This window comes from Hemibagrus wyckioides, linkage group LG18 (genome assembly GCF_019097595.1).
Source record: "Hemibagrus wyckioides isolate EC202008001 linkage group LG18, SWU_Hwy_1.0, whole genome shotgun sequence".
In the NCBI taxonomy this organism is placed as follows: Eukaryota; Metazoa; Chordata; class Actinopteri; order Siluriformes; family Bagridae; genus Hemibagrus; species Hemibagrus wyckioides.
In genome coordinates, this window is record NC_080727.1 from 4,399,121 (window position 1) to 4,420,381 (window position 21,261).

General features: G+C 42.1%; 1 protein-coding gene across 8 annotated transcripts in view; it reads left to right on the forward strand.

Moving 5' to 3' along the window:
• vav2 (vav 2 guanine nucleotide exchange factor) overlaps positions 1–21,261 on the forward strand; it is a 187,777-nt gene that overhangs the window by 44,065 nt on the left and 122,451 nt on the right. For all 8 annotated transcript variants that reach the window (XM_058415578.1, XM_058415579.1, XM_058415581.1 and 5 more), the window contains exon 2: positions 9,100–9,216. In XM_058415578.1, the coding sequence (XP_058271561.1) occupies positions 9,100–9,216 (117 nt within the window). The remainder of the gene's footprint in view (positions 1–9,099; positions 9,217–21,261) is intronic.

A 21,261-nucleotide genomic window follows, 5' to 3' on the forward strand; every position in this document is an offset into this window, starting at 1 on the left:
CAGTTAGATGGCTGCGTGTCTGAGGACTTATTATCATTCCTTGCCCTCGCCGTGCCCTGCCAGATTAAAGCATCTCTTTTAGTCTGGCTGGCAGGCTGTCTGTGGCTGCACTGATGCAGTTCTGAGCTTCTGCAGAGGCTCCTTCTTGAAAAGGCTTTGGTTGTCGCTGTAGGCTGATGAAAGTGTAGGTGTAGGAGCCAAGTGGCTGTGATTCTCTCACCCCTTCCCAATCCTTCTGCCTTTGTCTGAAGGGATCAGTGATGAGGAGCTGCTACTTTGATCCTGTCAGTTCAGGGTCTTGTTCAACACATCTGTCTGACAAAGCTCTTCCTTGTATCTTCCTCTTAATAAGTGATGAGTGTCTGTTTCTTCGGGTATGCATTGACTGCAAGCTCCATCACTTTTCTTTCATACAATAAGAAAGCAGATTTGTAGTGGCAAGGAACTCGGTCCTAAAATACACTAGATTGCCAAAAGTTTTGGGACACCCCTCCAAATCGTTGAATTCAGGTGTTGACCCCTTAGTTCCAGTGAAGGGAACTTTAGCATACTAAATCATTTTGGACAATTTCATGCTCCCAACTTTGTGGGAACAGTTTTGGGATGTTCCTGTTCCAATATGACTGCACACCAGTGCACAAAGCAAGGTCCATAAAGACATGGATGAGCGAGTTTGGTGTGGAGGAGCCTGTAGAGTCCTGACCTGAACCTGATAGAACACCTTTGGGATGAATTAGAGCGAAGTCTGTGAGCCAGGCTTTCTCATCCAACATCAGTACCTGACCTCACAAATGGTCTTCTAGAGGAATTGTCAAAAATTCCCATAAACACATTCCTAAACCTTGTGGAAAGCCTTCCCAGAAGAGTTGAAGCTGTTCTAGCTGCAAAGGCAGAATACATTCATGTGCATGTGCATGTGCACACAGAATGTTTGATTCAGTTCTTACACTCAGATCCATTCAGAATCGAAGCACTTTCTCACTGCAGTCACAACACTTTGCTTGGAAGCAAACCAAGACCACCTTCCTCAGGCTCTCTTCTCTCGGACCTGATGTTTCGGTCTACCCTGGAGTGTGATTGCTGTGTTCTCACCTGCCTCGACGAACCCAGAAGTGTGAAAAGGAAGTGTGTTATTGCTAGTCTAGGACGAGAATGAAAATGAGCTCTATTGCATATTATATTTGACTGTAAATTAAATTTAGCAGTTAATTAAACACATACCGACACTAATCTTGGCTCGGTGTAAGTGGGACCGGGAATGGGGATGCGCGTTCTTGTAAAACTCAGCAGGGTGATATCCAGGGCGAGTCACCTCGGAAAAGTTTGGAGAAAACACCCACGCATCTGACCCAAGCGAAGTCAGAAGATTAAGAACAAATTTAGACATATATAATTATTTCTACATGAATTAGAAGCAAATGCTTTAGAAATTGCATCAGTGTTTGTCTAATACAGAGGATGGCATCAGTCTTGACAATAGTTATGGCTCATGTCAATCATCTGAAACTCTTAATTCAAAAGAAAAAGAGCATTACCATGAAATTTGCATTTGCTAATTTTTTTAAACATACATACACACTCGACAACTCAAGATGCTCAGCATTCTGATGTGCAGACCCTCGCTTCACCTGTACACTCAATGCTCTGCTCATTAGGTAGGGTAAACGGTGTCTCCGGTGATTGAGTAATTATTTATCCGGGCTATGAAGACGATTATTTTAATGAAGCTGTGCATGTACGCCCCAGAGTCAGATGAGTAATTAAGGGGTTGTTTTCCATGCTAATGACATTAACCATCTCTGAGGTAATCATGGAGAGAATAGTAGAGTACTAACAGCTGCACATTCATACACAGACACACACACACACACAAAACAGACGATCCAGCTCTTTGGTTTGTGTTTAGTTTTAAACGTGTGCATGTATGAAATCAATAGGCTGGTAAGATGTTTTATGATGTAACATGAATTGGGAAACGGCTGCAACCTTATATGAGCTGTAGTGCTTTGTTTCTCTCAGATCGTTACTGTCTAACTCATTTGAAAGTATGTAAACATTCGCCGCTATCGAGTAATATGAGTAGAGTGTTGTTATAGCGCATGTTTTCCTTATTGTAGTAGACAGAGAGTTAAAGAACTTTTTTTGGCTAGGGAAGTCAAGTAAAACACAGGAGGGCAAACACACCAAACAAATGATTAGCAAGTAGTGATTTGCATGGGTCTTAATGATTTAATGTGTTTTCAAACCTTGAGATATTTGCCTGGTTGTTCTTGCCCTATGAATTCTATCCCCTGCACCCAGTGGTACCAGGATTGGGTCCAGATCTACCCCAACCCTGATCTCTGAGGTTACTGAAGATGAATGAAGATAAAGAGATCCATTTCTCCACTAATGCAAGCTCAGAATTCTTTAAAATGATGACAGCAGGTCTCAGTGAAATGAGGAATAAGGCAACAGGAGGCTTGAATGGTGCCGTGAGCCATGAACGCGTAAGGAACGACACTGTTGAAGATGGATGCGGCTCTTGGCACTCGCAACACATCGCCATAAATACCACACCATTGATTCACAGGATTCACTCATTCTCTGCAGGTCTTCTCGTGACATTCATTAACCCAGGAACTGCAGCTTTTAGCTGGCCATTTTTCAGCCACCCCAGGCTTTCACCTCCTTCACCAGGAATAAAAGAATCGGGCCTTATTATGCTGCGGAGGAGTAATTTTGAGGTCATCGTGGCCTGGGCATAGAGGAGCCAGCCTGACCACAAGCCTCTCCAAGAATGTCTATAAAGGGTTTCAGGCATTCACATCACTTATAGTTTTTAAACCTATTGGCAATATGTCAAGGTGAGTGGTCATTAATTTTCAAGCTATTTCAGTTCTAATGGCACCACATAAAGAAGGTATGAATCTTCTGAAGACGATTAGGGAAGAGTGAGGAGTATTGCGTCACGCTGGGTGACAGCTAGTGTACCTCCAGGATATTTGCTTGTCCTTGTTGGGAACGGTCATCCCCTTTCACAGCTTGTTCTTTCACTGTTATGCTGATGACACTCGGCTCTGAGTGTCAGCACTCCACTTTAATCATCCCTCAACCTTTCAAAGACTGAGGTTCTTGTCATCCAGGACACAGCTACTGAGGTCCACAAGGAACTATGGTAACAGCCTGGATTTTAAACATCATATAACATCAGGAATATTACGATCTAGCTTTTGGATTATGCTGTGCCACTGGTTCCTGATGACTGGTATGGCGTCTCCTACATCCAGGGTCTCTGATTCATCTGAATCAGTATGCACTCTCTGTGAACAGCTCTTGTAGAATCCCCCAGGAAGACTAGCCAACTTCAAGATTATAAACAAGTCTATTCCCTTTTCGAGTCATTGCTACTAGACCATCCTTAGGAGAATATATGTAGGATTGATTTCATGCTGTTTGAACTGAAAAGAAAATGGAGAACATGAAGGTCCTTGGCTAATAATGCGCTCTAGCTGCAGAACCAGGGGAAAGTAACCCTGCTTGAGTACCTCATTACACCGAACATGTCAATGAGAGGGCAGTAGTTTACACTGCTATAGATTGTAGTGCTGTTCAGCACCTGCAGGCCACAACATGTTGCAAAAAAACATTCCCTAAAGGTGCTTATGTGCATTTTCTGCAAGCCGGCAGGGAACCCACTGATTTATGACTTGTATATTTAGAGCACAACTGTGTTTTAAGGTCAGCAGGAGTGAAAATGAAGTGAAATGGAATGAAATGAGGTGCCCTGATTGCCTTCAGTAGGTTGGACACTTGGTCCGGATTGAGTTTCTGATATTGTTCAGCGCTTGTACCGAAGAGACCCTGCCACTCTTTGTCATTGGCAATGCCTTGATGAGGTTTGATAGTCGAGGTCATGCGGTGCACGTGGTGATAAAGATCCACTGTAAGCTGACGTTATCTGGCCGGTCAGAGATAGATGGGCCATTAGAGAGTAAAACCTCCTGACTTCTTATCCATTTCCTCATGCAAAGTTTTATATCCCTGAACGGGGATCTTTTAGTTCAAAAAGGGTAGAGACATTAAAATGTTAGCACTAAAACATTTCTTCTTTGTTAGAGCGCATATACATATACATACACTTTCTACTGGGTTTGTTTACATTAGCTAATTTTTCTAATAGTACTTTTGTAGTCGTTTGCTGCATAGTCACTGCATCTATTCTTTAGCTTGTCCTACACTGTGCTTGAAAGTGAATCTAGTGAATCTTTTTGCAGTAAGATTTGATGCAAGGTGTTTGACTGTAAGACAGATGGTTTTCCTATAGGGGGCCTGTGCTTTTGATTCAGCAATGACACAGAGGGGTTCCTGTGAAACGCATGGTGTTTGGATAATGCTATCAGATTTGCATATTGCTTACCAGCATGCATTATTCATCTTGTGTCTGCCTCTCCAATTAGTCCAAGTGGAGCCTTTCTCCAGAGAAGGTTTAACATCTGTGTGACCTGGAAATCTTCAAGGCAATTTGGCCGACTCCGCTATTCAGCGCCCCTCTCGGATTGAGGCGGTGCTCGTGAACCCGTGTGTACTCACATGCTTGTTTAAGCTAGAATGCACTTCTCCTGTGGGAGATACTTGTGTGTTGATGATGATTACAGGGAGACGGGGTACTTACAAAACGCTGTTGCCTTGGGGGTCACAGCAGGCCCTGGCCTGTCCACATTTTTCACCACAGGAAAGGTTTCCATTATATGGGATGTTGTTGATGAATTATCCATAAAAGCTTCCCGTTAAACTGTTGATCTGAAGCATGTTGCATTATATTTGCCTTTTGTATGGTGCATAGATCCTGAGTTGGTGTCGAAAGCTGCAGTCTTTGTGTGGTTAGTCGTTAAAGGTGGGGGTTGTTTGGGTGCACTTATCTCCTCCGCCCTTTCCTCCTCAGTCTCGAGAGGTTTGTGGTGATTCAGTCCCGAGATACAGAAGTGTACTCACAGGTGCCTTTCATTCTGAATGATCCATCACCTCACGGCTGAGTCACTCTCTTTTTGGCTTGGACTTACCGTGTGAACGTCTTCCTGCCTGTTTGAACCCATGCTTCACTATCACTCTGTTTGACAGATGCTCTGACTCTTTCACCAGTGTTTTGGGAGCGGCTCACTGTCTGGGTTAAAGATCAGTCTACCAGACTGCCGTTCATTGTCTCGCCTGCTTTTACTCCTTTTTTTCCCCCCCATCCTACTCAGACACAACAACCTTCTCTAAGGAGTTCCTACTCTTTCTTTCTCTCACACTGAGATTTTTCTTCTATCCCTGTAGTCCCATCTGTGCTCTCTCTGTCTGTGCAGCGTTAGATTTTGTCGATTTTTGGTGTTAGGAGATGCCCTGTAAACTCCCTCTGAAACGCAGTAGGGAAGCAGGATCAGTGAGGAAGGTGCACCTCAGGAGGAGAAAGCTAATGCATTATTCTGTGTGTGAACACGGCACAGCTTCGGGATAGACTGTCAAAGGATGACAGCTTTTTGTTATTTGTTTTCTTTCGTCTGCTGTTCGACCATATCTTCACCGCTACCTCTCAGCTTTGTTTTTTTTTTCTTCTCCTCTTTCTTTGTCTCTGATTTGTTTGTCTCTGAAAAAGGAAGCAGACTCAGCCTTTTGGTGAATATGCAGCTTGTATAAAACCTCCTCCCCATATCTTTTCTGCTGATTTGATTCAGATAGAACAAGCATCACATATGAAGAGTCGTGTAAATACAAATAAAGCTATCTAGAGGGGAAACAAACTATCAAAGAAAGAGCTGCACACAGAATTAGTCTGCTTGCAAAAATATGTCTCCATATCCAATTAAAAGGGGCATAAAAAGCTCTCTGAACCAATTACACACAGCAGAGGATGTACTTTTATTCGAGGAATGTGGAATTAAGAGACTCGCAGATGTGGTTTATTATTGTGTGGACATAAATTAATATATTCCAGCCTCCATATTTTTTTCTACAACACCACAGGAAGCATGGAGATGACCGATGATACTACACTTATTATCTCATGACCTCAAATTTATTATCTCACGGACTTGATATATTATCTTGTTACCTAAATACTTTATCTATTGTCTCATGGCCTCAATATATTATCTCATAACCCAAATATATTTCCGCATGGATCTGATATTTTATCTTGTGATCTCATTATACTATCTCATGGTCTCCATAACGTATCCTGTATCTCATTAGATTGTAAGCCTGTTAGATTGTATATTATCTCGTGATCCAGTGTAATGAATCACGGCTTCAGTATATTATCTCATGGACCTGATATATTATCTTGTTAGCTCAATATACTATCTTGTTACCCCCGTATATTGTCTCATGACCCAAATATATTTCCTCATGGACCTGATATTTTATCCTGTGACCTCATTATACTATCTCATTGTCGCTATAACTTATCCTGTATCTCATTAGGTTATATTATAGCCTTAATATATTATCTCGTGATCCAGTGTAATGAATCATGGCTTCAAGACCTCTGTATGTTATCTCATGGCTTCAATACATATTGTCATGGCCTCAATATATAATCTTACTATGCAGTTATATTATTTCATGGGCCTGATGTATTGTAGTGAACCAGCGACAGGGTCATGGGCGGCCAAGGCTCATTGATGCACGTGGGGAGCGAAGGCTGACCCGTGTGATCCGTTCCAACAGACGAGCTACTGTTGCTCAAATTGCTACAGAAGTTAATGCTGGTTCTGATAGAAAGGGGTCAGAACACACAGTGCAGGACGGGTCAGGGCTGTTCTGGCAGCAAAAGGGGGACCAACACAATATTAGGCAGGTGGTCATAATGTTATGCCTGATCGGTGTATTTACTATTATATATTAGGAAATATTTTACTGGGCCTCATTGTATTATCTCGTTGCCTCAATATCTTATTATAGCCTCAATATATTCTAGTGGCCACAATATATTATTTCATGCCCTCGGTCTATTATTTTGTGACATTGCCTTATTAAAAACTAACCACCATACCACCTCAGAGTCTCCCTAAAAACTTTCTTTTTCCCCACTCTTTTCTTGCTTGTTAGTTGGAAGGTGTTTTATAGCAGAACAGTATTTTTTTTTTTATTTCGATTTCTCTGCAGGAGTCCGAGCGAGCCCCTGTCCTCATCTTTCCCTGCTCTAACATTCTCATCAGCTTACTATTAAATCAGAGAAAGGTTGAACTGTGGGCCCTTTGTAAGAGCGCACATCTTCACCTAGACCGATGAAGAGGCTGCTGTGTCTATAGCACAGTGATTGCAGTATCGTCGTATGCCTTTGTGTATCGAATAATGGTCAATCTCGCATTCGCACCAGCGCATAATGCCAGTGTTTGTTAGACATAATGGTGATGGTTGGAGCTGTGGTACTGGAGTGATTGCTGTAAACAGTAGTGCAGTGTGTGGTGTTCTCGTGTGAATGCTGGTTAATAATGGCATCATGAGGATGGTGGAATAAGGGCTCTCGGTTCTCGATTAGTTTATATGTTGGTGTGTTTAAGAGCCCGCAAGTCTATTCTGAGAGTTTTTTTACTTTTATTAATAAACCCAGTGTCTGCTTCCATGACTGCTTTTGTAGTTACAGAGATGTGTGTATGTGCAAGTCATGGATCAACACAAATCAATTCATTGACTTTTGCATTGTAGAATAAACACTGGTTCATGGTTAAGGCTGTCAGTTAATCGTTGCCTACCACCACTAGCCTTTTATTCCACAACAATTGTGTATGTTGTTCATTCAGGATTGTTGTTCATTCACATGTATGTTTCTGTATCTACATATCATAGGAATCGATTTTAGTGTATCATAAAATGACAGCTAGAAATATAAAAATTTATCAGTTTATCAATTATTCTACCATTATCATTGATGAAAGAGAGATACATTATATTGCCAAAAGTTTTGGGACGTCTGCTTTTACATGCACATGAATGTAATATGGAGTTGTCCCACCCTTTGCAGCTATAACAGCTTCAACTCTTCTGGGAAGGCTTTCCACAAGGTTTAGGAGTGGGTTTATGGGAATTTTTGACCATTCCTCTAGAATCGTATTCATGAGGTCAGACACTGATGTTGGACGAGACGTTCTGGCTCACAGTCTCTGCTCTAATTCACCCTAAAGGTGTTCTGTCAGGTTGAGATCAGGACTCTACAGGTTCCTCCAAACCAAACAAGGGGTCATCCCCAAACTGTTCCCACAAAGCATGAAATTGTCCAAAATGTCTTGGTATGAAGCTGAAGCATTAAGAGTTCCTTTCACTGGAACTAAGGGGCCGAGCCCAACCCCTGAAAAACAACACCTGAATTCAGTGATTTGGAGGGGTGTCCCAAAATTTTTGGCAATTTAGTGTACTATACAGTGTATCATGTAGATGTCTGAAAGGAAGTCAGTGTTCGTTCTTACAGTATCAATGCCCTGTGCTGTCTTCCACTGAAGGTTTTGCTTTCCTTTGTGGCGTGTTTTCTTCATGTCACTATTGAAAATCAGTGCTGTGTATCTGTCGCATTTGACATAGTGGTTCACAGAATTTTCTAGAAACATCCGGGTTGTACTAAATAAAAAGGCAAGCGCCGAATTACTAAGAAAAACGGTAGTAAGATACGAACATAGATGATAGATGGAAATGATTTAGTGCCAAAGCAACACCTATCCTAGCTGCATCATGCCATGTTAATAGAAAAAAACAAGATTCATTATCTCAGGAGAAAAATACGAGTTATTAAAAAAAATTTATAATGCAGCATGTGCACCATACAGCTGGCTCATTTATTCCTGCACAGATTTGAAATAAATGACACTCTAGTCACTCTAGACCCGAGCCGGTTCAGGTTCATCATGAGCGTTCCCTCCACTTCAGCCCGTCTCGAGCAGAGTGACATCTGGCAGCGCATAATCACCCATACCGAAACCAGGAAACAAGACGGCAGAGCAGGAAATTAAATCCGCTCCAGAACTAGCATGATCACGCTGTCAGCTATTGTAGCAACATCGTAATGGTTATAAACACTGAAATGAAAATGAGCCGAGGTCAAGGACAATCTGCTTAATCTTCTCCGTCTTTCTTCCATTTCAGTTTCTGTGTCTGAAGAACATCCGGACATTCCTCAAGGTGTGCCACGACAAGTTTGGGCTGAGGAACAGCGAGCTCTTTGACCCCTTCGACCTGTTTGATGTGAGGGACTTCGGGAAGGTGAGTTAATGATCAGCTTTATCGCGGATTTTCCTCTGCATCCTCACCTGTAAGCCAAATGCCTTATTTCAGCCTTTAAAGATTGATCTGTGCAAGCATCAGCTTTATTTTAATGAGGCCTATTTTTTGATACAAATGCACAAGGGAGACTGAAAGCTCAACTGGTACTGCTGGTATTAGTTTATATCTCCTCCCCTGCCTGTTTCAGGGTTTATGCAAGTTTTCAAGCTTAACACTTCAGGGTCAGCAATATGCATGTGTGTGTGGCGGGGAATATCTGCGTCAGCATCCACCTGGGATGTGTGTGAGGGTTTGTGTAGTGATAAGAGGAAATGAGGGAGCTCTCAGTGAGAAATTACCAGCATGGAGATTTCAGTTAGAAACGATGGACGTGGAGATTTAAGGATGAAATGATGGACATGGAGATTTCAGTTAGGAATTATGGACATAGAGATTTCAGGGAGAAATGATGGACATGGAGAATTCAGGGATATGGAGATTTCAGTGGTGAGAAATGATGGACATGGAGATTTCAGTGAGAAATGATGGACATGGAGATTTCAGTGAGAAATTACAAACGTTGAGGTTTCAGTGAGAAATAGCAAAATTGAAATTTCAGTGCGACATGTTAAACATGGAGGTTTCAATGAGCAATAGTAACAACGGAGATTTCAGTGAGAAAGAAAACCATCATCTAATTATCTTCAGAAATTTGAACCAGCTTTAATAAGTCATATTTCTTGTGGCTTTTTTTTTTGGCGTTCAAACAGCATGAAACCTTTCCTGTCAATTCAGATCACCAGGTTTAAGCTTAGCCCTCGTTAGCTGTGTTCAGATTTTCACGACGACGAGTTTCTCAACAGTCAGGACGTGCGTTATTTTCGAAAATGATCTCCGAGACACGGCCGTGGAAACGGCACTCGTTAAATAAATTCGCCAGACTTGCAGGGATATTCGCGCTAATGACTGCGCTTAGTCTGAGAGATGGAGAAGAATGGAAAGAGGAAGTGAAGTGGGATAGAAAAGAGGGAGGGGTCGGGAAGGAAAGATTAATTCTTTCGCCAGACCGTGGGCTTTAACAGATAATGCCGGGGTCGTCGTGTGCGAGTCAATGAGCTCACGGAAAACAATATTAAAATCCTCCGGCACACTGAATCAGTCCCCCGCACCCTCCACATGTCAATGTGAAAATTGCGTTTGCGTCGACTCGGAGGTGACGGGCTTGTCTCGCTATTGATTTTCCATTAAAGCCCTACAATGCATTATAATATATTGAAGCGGACAGCTCAACACTAATGTCCCTTACATTTAAATCATTTGCCCCACTTTTGCACAGGGGTTAAACAGAGCTGGTTGATCTTCGTAAATGAATGATAAACAGCGCTGTTAATTTATCAATAAGATGCTGAACTTTTGCTCTGAGCTGAAATATACATCATTGATCGGTCACTCAGGTCCGTGTGACTTTTATTAAAGTGATTAAATTTGTGGAGAGACGAGTCTCAAAGTGGCGTGTCCTTGAAATGATCATGGACATACTGGTCGATTATTTATTTATTTATTTATTTTTTTAAATGGTCTTTTCAAGAATAAACTATTTCTGGACATCATTATTCTCGGCTACTGTGTTAATAATCTAGAACAATGACCGCAATTTATTTAACAGTCATATGACGGTTACCAATTATTCCAAATGACTTTCTTAAGCTATACTACTATATATGAACATAAATAAACCAGTTTATCACATTGGTATCTTATTACTGAAACTGAGCATGTGCAGCATGGAAGATCGTGTCCATCAAATGGAGGATGCAATGTTCACCATCAGTTGTTGTTGTTCTTTTGGCTGTTCCCTGTTCGGTGTCGCGGATCATTTGGTCCGGATGTTTCTATTAGGCACATGTTTTTCGCCGAATGCCCTTCCAGATGCAACCCTCTCGTTTTATTCAGGCGCTAGCACTGAGAGTTAACTCTTCACTGGCTGGGTTAGCTCCCTGCCGGGGAATCGAACCCGGGCCGCGGCAACGAGAGGGATCCTGCTGCTGGACCACCAGGAGGCTATAAAATATTCATTATCAGTAGCATCCAAAAAACAAGTCTGGAATTCACTATACCCCAGTACAAGGACTGTATTAAATTTAGCTTTAAAGGGCAACAAAGATTTCTGAGGGAGGAATTCCTTCAGGAGCTGGACTGGAAAATGTTCCATTAAAGAAAATGTAATTCAGTAAAAAAATAGCCAAGAACAGTCGAACACACTGTGAGGGTGACCGTACTGTTGGCTTTATCTAGTCTCACAGAGAGCATTCTTTCTTTACCTTCTAGACTAGTCGTAAGCAGCATCATAGAGGCAATTTCATCAACCCTACTGGACTCATCTACGCAACCCACACTTCCCAATAGCCATATTGAACTTCTGAAGAACTTCCTGTAACCTGGTACCTCATAGGCAACCTCCTCGGAGACCCTCGCAGTCATCCAGCTGTGTAATGACCCGTGCGACTCGCCTCATTCTGTCTGTGTCGCGTCCTGGGACTGAAAGACAAACCTCTCCATTAACACCAGGAGTACACCTCGCCTACATCTCTCTCCTTAATTACAAGCCCTCTCCTGGGTATAAGAGGGCACCTGCTGTGCTCTTCCAGTTTCCTTCCCCTCCTCGTCCCAGCAGCCCTTGGGACGCAGCCCATAATATTCACAGATGGACCAGAATTCACCTAGTCATTCTACATTCATCATAAAATCATCGCACACGAACACGCGCTCTCCAGGGGACGCTTTGGCGTAAACGCGCTGTCACATCCGAGGCGCATCACCCTCTCTCCTAGTTTTAATTAGACCTGGAACAAGCTTTGCTGTCATTTAAATGAACACGAGGATCAATTTATTTTGTGTTGTTGTAATGATGGTGGCAATGAGGCTGCAGATGTTAACAGTCTCGTTGTCCTGAGATGATTTGCAGTGCTCAATTAAGAGCGGATGAATGATGTGAGCGTGGTTGGAATGGAAAGCCGTAATTCCAGGCGCCGAGCACGCCCTGCTTTTTTATTTAAAACGTTTTGAGATAATATTTAAGCCGCTTGCCTTTTTTTGTAAAAGAAAGGGCAAGCGCACAACTTTGATGTCTTTTGTGTCCTGGCATGAAAAATGAGGCATGCCACAAGAAAAGACATCCTCCCTTTTTAATTCTTCAGTAAACTCTGGGCTCTTAATCATTCGCCCATGCCGTCTTTGTTCTGCAACATTTGCGCAATTTGGTTTTCTTTAGCTTGACCTGCTAGGAAGCTTGTAAAAGCTTTCAGATTGTGACATTACCGTTTAATTGAATAGCATTAAGCCGTAATGCTTTGCTTGGTGTCGACATAATTAGCCGCACACAGAGATCTTTTACCAGGAGGTAGATACAAGCATGGACGTACAATTTAATGCTAGATTACAGCAAAAGCCCAGCTATTGACTGCATGATCTGACTGCATGATCGCCGTTCAGATGCTTTTCTTCTCCTGTCCCCTCATTAGCCTCACACCTCCATCACACGCATGTACTGTACCAACAGCTCCTGGAATCCGTTCAGACCGTTCGGCTGAAAATAGCCGGTTGCCAAGCCGCAGAGCTCCACCAGTCGCAGCACTGCGGCACGCCGCCTTGACAAAGTTGCTAAGAAACAATGGTGTTCCTAATGAGCTGAAGCTCTGCGAAAGGTTACAGCGCAGGCTTCAATAGCTGTTTTTAAAGCAGCCAGGGGAGGACGAGGAGACTACTGAGCAAAGAAAGAGCAGCCATGTTTGAAGGTCGGCCGAGGCATTAGCCAGTGCGAGGTCAGGCTGCCGTGTTATTAGCGGTTGAGGTCAGTGCTGCTCCGGTAGAAACCAGGCTCCGAGCTGGTAATGATTGACTGAAAAGTCAGACCTTTTTACACAGCTTTTCTTTGGTCTGATCAAGAGCATGCGTTCAATGCTAGCTTATGTCTCGTTCGAAACCAAGGCAGGATCCGATGATTAGTGCGAAAATTACATTCAGCAACAATTGGGAAAAGAGGACTGTCCCAGGAACACAAACAAGCAGATTTGGGTCTGGATCACTGATTTGTTATTCTCTCAGCAGACCAGAAGGTTCAAGATCCCCTACTGATTATTGATTTTTGTACAGTTCTTATTTGATATGTGATTGTGTTGGCTCACTAGCAAAACTGAGCAAAATGAAGCATAACATGCTGTCACCTCAGCCTCATGACTGTTACAGTAAAAACACCAAAGAAAAGATGCTAGCCTGTATTATCTTATAATGTAGGCATGGAACATAACGTTTCAAAGCTGAATCATTGGCCAGGGCACAAACAAAGCCGAAACTAGCTTTCCATGCATTAGCTGCATTAGGTTAGCTTACCACTTAGCCTGGTCAAATAGGCTTCGGACTGGGGCAGCACTTTTATTCGAGTCAGTCAATGAATTTATAATTTCCTCTGGATCTGATCTTACCTGCTGACCAGCTGCATTAATACTACTACTACTTTTCATGGAATAAATTGACAGGAAGCAGGGTGTGAAATTCTTACATGCAATATAAAAGACCATGTCTCTAATTGAGCTGCTGGTCAGTGATGCAGATTCCCCTGTTAAAGCCTAATACAGTGAAACACGATTGTGGAAAATTGACTAGAAATAAAAGTAACGTCACAAACGATCCAGTGTGACTGAACCCACTCTCCAGACTTGCTTTGTAAATTAGGACCTAGCCAAAAGCGAGTTTAAACTAAATGTGTTTCGCATGTTTCTGAACAAGTCCAATTGGGAAATCAATCTATGGCCTAGAAATGAAAAAAAAACCGCATGAATAACTTTCCAGGCGACCCAGATCATTAGCCCGAGTGTCCCGTGAACACTATAAAGAAAGTGTGCTGTCCGTCCCTAGAGGAGGTTTTTTTTTTCTTCCCCTCCATGTCCCTCCCAGCTCCTGTCCATCACTGGCATCGCTGCATCTTTTAACATGAATCTGCCAGCACACAATCAATTATTCATTCAAAACGTGCCACTCCTGATAATAATTCTCCTGATATGAATAATTAATAGCAAGTACCCCATCACTTTGGACTGGCTTCACCCCCCCCCTTCCTCCTTTCCTCCCTCGCTTTTCAAAATAGCTCATTAATGCGCTTCTCGTTAGCGAGGTGCCTATAGAAACAGGTGGTTGCGGAGCTTTGACAGTTGTCTGGGATACCAGCCACATCGGAGGCGGAGGACGAGTCGGCAGTCGGACTCGCCAAAGTCGTTTGCAGCCAGCAATCCGCGCGCTCCAGTTCATCAGGTTTGAGTGGTGATTAAAAAGCGGGAGAGAGAGAGAGAGCGTCAGATACACCGTGCCTCGGATCATTGGCGGAGGCACGATACTGTAGGCTGTCACGTAAACAACAGCGATCAGATGTGTTATGAAGTTTTGCGGCTCACCACAGAGCCATTTTCCGGCCTCTGACAAAAACAGCAGCTTTTTCCTAACACACTGTAGCAGAGCTTCAGAATCAACTTTCTTTTTTCTGTTGATTCTGTTCATGGTTTCGACTGCAGGCCATGACAATGAGGATATATTTAATACTCTGCGACAGCCAGAGAAAAGGCGACGAGCTGCAAAGCACATTTCATTCCCAGCTCAGCATTGTGCGATGAATAATTGCTCTTTTTATCTGTGCAGCATGTCATCGAGCGGCTTTCTGATTCTAGTGCTCTCAGCTTTGCAGGAACGTCTTGGCTGAGCCGAACGTGCCAGATAGAGGAAAGGGTTTGAGGCTACTCGGATATTTATATCGCTCAGTGGCTTACCGCACCGTCGCAGTCAAGAGTCGTCGGCCAGGAAGAGCGGCATCCCTTCCAGCACAGGCTTCATTCAGCATTCAGCTCCAGCTACAAAACACACACAGGGCATTCTCTCATCCTCTCTCTCCCTATCTCTCTCTCTCTCTCTCTCTATCTATCTATCTCCCTCCCTTTCTCTGTCTCTCACTCCTTGGCCTTTGGCTTGATGACGCACACCTAAAGGAACTCCTCTGATGGACAGGTACACTCTGGACGTGTCTGTAGACATGAATAAAGAGTAAATGGAAAATACACAGGCTGTCCTCTCACACTCCCTAGAACGAGATTGATATTCTGAGGAGGTGTAAAAGTGTACGGTTCAGTGATCTCAACATTTACAAAAGCCATCACTGGGCTGCACGTGCAAGATCCATGGTGATGTCTGGATTACGTTACAGCTCTGAAATTTGCTTTTCTTAAGCACAAAATATGTTTTAATTCTTTATTTAAAAATTTCCACACATAGGATAGGTGTTGCTAATTTCCTGTATAACTGTGCTAAGTAGAGCACACTAAAGGTTGTGTGCTGTTGTGAAGACTCTGGACGTCTCTTTCTGTAACCATACGGCATTTTAAACATCTTCTGAGTAGTACAATCCAGTCCACTCCAGTGCATCATTATTTCTGGGGAAAGGGGTGTGGCCACGGTGCATCAGTTCTCGTGAATGAGGTGTGGTCTACATGCGTTTCTCTGTGTTTGTCAACGGTAGTGAATGAGGCATGGCTGATATGGCTTGAAGTTCCAGTGAGTAGGTGTGGCTCCTGTGTGTAATCCTGGTGAAGGGGTGTGGTCTCTGTGTGTCAGTCAGATTGAATGAGGAGTGGACCCTGAGTGTGTTAGCTGTAACGATGGAGGCACGGCCTTGAGTATGTGCCTGTCATTTCCGAATGAGGGGGTGTGGCTTCTGTGCATCAGTTCTGGTGAATATTTTTCAGTCACAGTGTAAGAGGTGTGGCCTCTATGTATTAGGCCTTGTGTATCTGTTCTTAGTGTTTGTTTGTCCAATTGGAACGGGTGTGGCCTTAGTGTTTGTTTGTCCAACTGGAACGGGTGTGTCTTTTGTGCTTGTTGGTCCAACTGAGAAAGGTATGGCCTTTGTCCGTTCCAGAGAAGTAGGTGCGTCCTTTGGAGCTTAGTACCAGTAAACTGGGTGTGGCCTCTGTGGCTGGTCCACATTATATTTCACTGTACTGCATCATATCATTATAAATTAGGGCATAACCATAACACATGGAAATCTCACAGTATTTTATCAGCGACTTTATTACACACATCTTTCTACGTTATAACAACAGATTAGATTAGTACTGTATTAGTACTGTATTAGTACTGTATGGTGTTGTGTTGCATTGTGTAGTGTTGTGTAGTGCAGACAGGAGAGATTCACACATCGGGTGTTTTACTGTTGCATTTGTCTCTACATGTTATTTCAGTTGAACAGTGTTACAGATGTGATTGTGCAGAACTGTCCTCTGTGTGTGTGTGTGTGTGTGTGTGTGTGTGTGTGTGTACACGTATTGCATGTTCATGAGCTCAGAGCAGGATTATGTTAAGCACTCTGGAATTCCAGCACACTGAGAGGGACAAATTAAAGATTGGACACAGGGAGATCATGTTATTCAGGGTCAGCAGATTACTTCCAGTTGACCTACATAACAGCTACCATGACCTGTTTGATGCCTCATCATTTTAGGGAAATGGGCCAAAAGCATATAAATCGCTCTTCTTTTTTTCTCCATCCTCATTTAAAGAATTACAGAACGCACATTCTCACAAAGACAGAGCATTAAATGTTTCCTCATTAGCGTTGTGGTGAGTCGGATTCAGCGCTTTAGCTCCCGACACAACGACTCTTTTGTTTAGAGAGAGTGCATCTTGACATTTAAACCTTTGCACGAGTGCCCGTCTCTCATTTTCTCTCCTCTCTGGTTTTCCTTGAACACACAATAACAGCACGTCTTAAAGGGTTTTATTTGTCTCCACAGCAAATTTTCTGTTAATTACCGAACGACACGCTATACTTCTCCTTTTACAGCTAAGTTTAATAAGTGTCTGTGAAGTAAGTTAGTTCCTGTTACCGCTTACGTTATAGCAGCTATAAGTTTTTTTTTCAGTCTCTTGAAGTTACTAAGATACAAAATACAGTGAACTCTCTTGTCCTGAAGGTCATACAGTGCTCTAACACTACATCAACACTAACAGGACAATAGCTAAACTATACACACTTACACCGATCAGGCACAACATTATGAGCACTGACAGGTGAAGTGAATAAGACTGATGATCTCCTCATCATGGCACCTGTTAGTGGGTGGGATATATTAGGCAGCAAGTGAACATTTTGTCCTCAGAGTTGATGTGTTAGAAGCAGGAAAAATGGATAAGCGTAAGGATGAACCGGCAACAGGGCGGCCAAGACTCATTGATGGACGTGGGGTGCGAAGGCTGGCCCGTGTGATCCGATCCAGCAGACGAGCTACTGTTGCTCAGATTGCTGAAGAAGTTAATGCTGGTTCTGATAGAAAGGGGTCAGAATACACAGTGCAGGACGGGTCTGTTTCGGCAGCAGAACACAATATTAAGCAGGTAGTCGTAATGTTATGCATAATCAGTGTATAAGGACCTGTTTTAGGAGCAGAGCTAATATGATGTGTAATTTCTCTTACATTAAGGCAACTCCAGTAAACAGGTGTTTATATTGATCTTTATGTTTTTGAGGCATAAAGAAATCGTTGTCTGTTTAATCCACAATGTTTAGAAGCTAGCACTGATTATCCAGCTCCTCTTATAAAGCTGCTGTGAGCCGTGCGTTCTGCATCGCTTGATATGATTACATACGGATGATAAAGTATACAGCACAGGCCCTTTTTTTCTCTCTCTCACTTTTCGTGTGTGTGGGGGTGTGTGTGGGGGTGTGTGTGTGTGTGTGTGTGGGAAGATGCCCTGCCAGGTGTCGCTCCGCTCTCCTACTGAGAGTGCTAAACTGTAACCCTCTCTCCTCTTATTCTGTTCATTTCTCACCCGCTGCTCGTCCCCCTGCCAGGCTGCAATAAGACAAGTCCCGCTGTGAGGCTGTAGTGACCACGTCCTTCCAGGAGAGGCGCTCTGACTTGGAGGACCGCTGATATCCCATAATGCTCTGCTTTCTCAATTTTTGTAGCAGTGTGGATAGAGAGTGTAGCATCGATCATTAACATCAACAGCAATCGTGTTACTTGTGTGTGTGTGTGTGTGTGTGTGTTAGTCGCTTTTCTTCCCCTAGTTAAATTAACTTAGATTTTATTCCTTAATCAATTACATCTCTACGGAATCAAATGTGACTTGTTTTACGGTTTATTTTTCTCAATTAAACTTAATTAGATTTTCAGTAAGATCAACATTTGATTTCTTCCCCAATTAAATGAAACCTTAAATTTATCAATTAAATTTGATTGAATTTTTTACATTAGTTTTTTTTTTTTTTTTTACTATATTACTTTTTTTTTTCTTTCCCAGATAAATAAAATAATGAAATAAATGTGACTTCTTTTTCAATCAAATAAAATTACGTTGTTGTTTTATTGTTTTTTTTTTCAAAATAAATGAAATTAGTTTTCTTCTCCAATTACATGAAAGGATTTAAAAAAATAATAATAATAAATTTTAATATTTTTTTGTGATTTTATTTTCAATTTTATTAAATTTGGCTTAGTATTTTATTTATTTATTTATTTTATTATTTGTTTATTTATAATAATAATTATAAGAATTATTTTGAATAATAATAACAGTAATATTCATTTTTATTTTTTTTTATTATTTAATTAAATTACATTTATTTAATAATTTATTTATTTATTTAAATTACATTTGACATTTTTTTAGTTTATCCCAAATGACTATTTGCATTTTCATTTATATGTTTTTATCTAAATAGATATAAATTTGACAGGGTTTTTTTATTGTTTATTTTTGTGTGCATTATTATTTAGTACGTTTCGGACCATTTGCGCGGACCTGGGACAGCAAACTGATGTTCTTTCACCGTGTAAAACTGTGTGTTTATATATTTATATAAATGTGGTTGTATTTTTTTTTTTGCTCCAGCAGTAGAGGGTGATTGACAGCAGCTCTAAGAGCCCTGAATTTCTGCTCCTTTCCTCTCTCACGCTCAATAACCTGATCAATAATTAAACCCTAATCAATCCGGTTACAGCCTTCACTCGTCTTCCTGCGCTTTCCCCTTCATTTTACCTGATTGCCCAGCGTGATCTTCTGTCACAGCTCATTCCTTAAATAGAAAGCAGCCAGTGTGAGAGACAAGCCGTGTCAGGAAGCAAGGAACCATGCTAAGACACCGTGGAGTTTAATGACACTTATAGCTACTAGTTTAGCATCATGCTAACTGATGCATCGAGCTGTTTGGTGACTCACAAACGAAGCTGCTTTTTTACTGATGAAGTGGATTTCAGTGCAAATGTGTCAAAAGACGAAGAAAGTGAACACTACTAATCAACGTTATTTAATCACGTCTCTGAAGGTTCTTATTCCTCTCATGCCTATAATTCCTTTCACACTAAAGCCCTTGGTCAAGGATTACAATTATTTCCCCCTTTATAGTTCGATTTGCTACTTTTCACAACAACAGATTATAAGATTGGCAAGAGTGATCAGTTTTGATTTGTATGGACGTGTGTGTGTGTGTGTGAGTGATAGAGCGAAAAGGGCATGGGTGAACTTTCCATTACCCCGGCGCTAGAGGAATGTGTGACAGTAGAGCTCTTCTTTTCGCTGCAAGCTAGATCAAAGACCTACAAGTGGAGGGAGGCGTGAATGTGTGTGTGTGTGTGTGTGTTGGAGAGGAAGCTGTCACTCGAGATGTTGCTATAGCCAGAGGCAGGACTGAACCTCTGTTCAAAAGGACGCGATTCTGTGCGATCCTCTTTGGCCCATTAACCCTGCACAAGCCATCTGAGACCAGTCACACACTGCAGCAGGGGGTCAGTGAGGTCTGACACACACACACACACACACACACGCAGTGTCATTGCAGAAGTTCCCGCCCCTTTACCCAGTATCCACTCTTTAAATATAGATGGCATCTTCTTCTTTGCAGAAGAATAAACATTTGTTTACTCCACAGCGTGCGTCATGATTAACCCTCACAGTCATTTGCGTGTACCCGTCATAAACCCGTTTCCGAACAGAGAGCGCTGACCACAACACTGAATTAAGCTGTGTTGATGACTGAATGCAGTTTTCTGTTCAAGGCCACAGAAATGGCCCTCCATCTGTTTGCTCTTGTTTTGGTGTAGAAAACAGATGGCTTATTAGATCATGTTGTTTGTGTAACGATTTAGTTTCCACAAAGAACAAGTGTTTTTATGTCCTTTTTTTTATATTGATTTAATGATGAACTTTTTGTTTTTTGCTTTCACAGTAATAATTATGGATGTGCTCTAGAGGTCTAATAAGTTTTTTACATCTCAAATTATTCCAAAAGATCTCTGAGGGAATTCAAAGCATACACTATATTGCCAAAATTTTCGGGACGTCTACCTTTACATGCACGTGAATGTAATATGGAGTTGTCCCGCCCTTTGCAGCTAGAACAGCTTCAACTCTTCTGGGAAGGTTTTCCACAAGGTTTAGGAGTGTGTTTATGGGAAATTTTGACCATTCCTCTGTAGAAGTGCATTTGTGAGGTCAGACACTGATGTTGACGAGAAGGCCTGGCTCACAGTCTCCACTCTAAATCATTCCAAAGGTCTTCTATCAGGTTGAGGTCAGGACTCTGTGCAGGCCAGTCAAGTTCCACACCAAACTCACTCATCCATGTCCATACCTTGCTTTGTGCACTGGTGTGCAGTCATGTTGGAACAGGAAGGGGTCATCCCCAAACCATTCCCACAAAGCATGAAATTGTCCAATATGTCTTGGTATGAAGCTGAAGCATTAAGAGTTCCTTTCACTGGAACTAAAGGGCCGAGCCCAACCCCTGAAAAACAACACCTGAATTCAATGATTTGGAGGGGTGTCCCAAAACTTTTGGTAATATAGTCTATGTGAAAAAAAATGACTGAAAGACATCATCACAACTAACCCAGTCTGAATAGAGTCTCAGCCTCAGGTGAACTCCTCAGCTCAAGTCTGAGCAATAAAGAACTACATGGCCAGAGAAAAGTGAAGGAAAATGCATGAAGGCAATTTATTTTC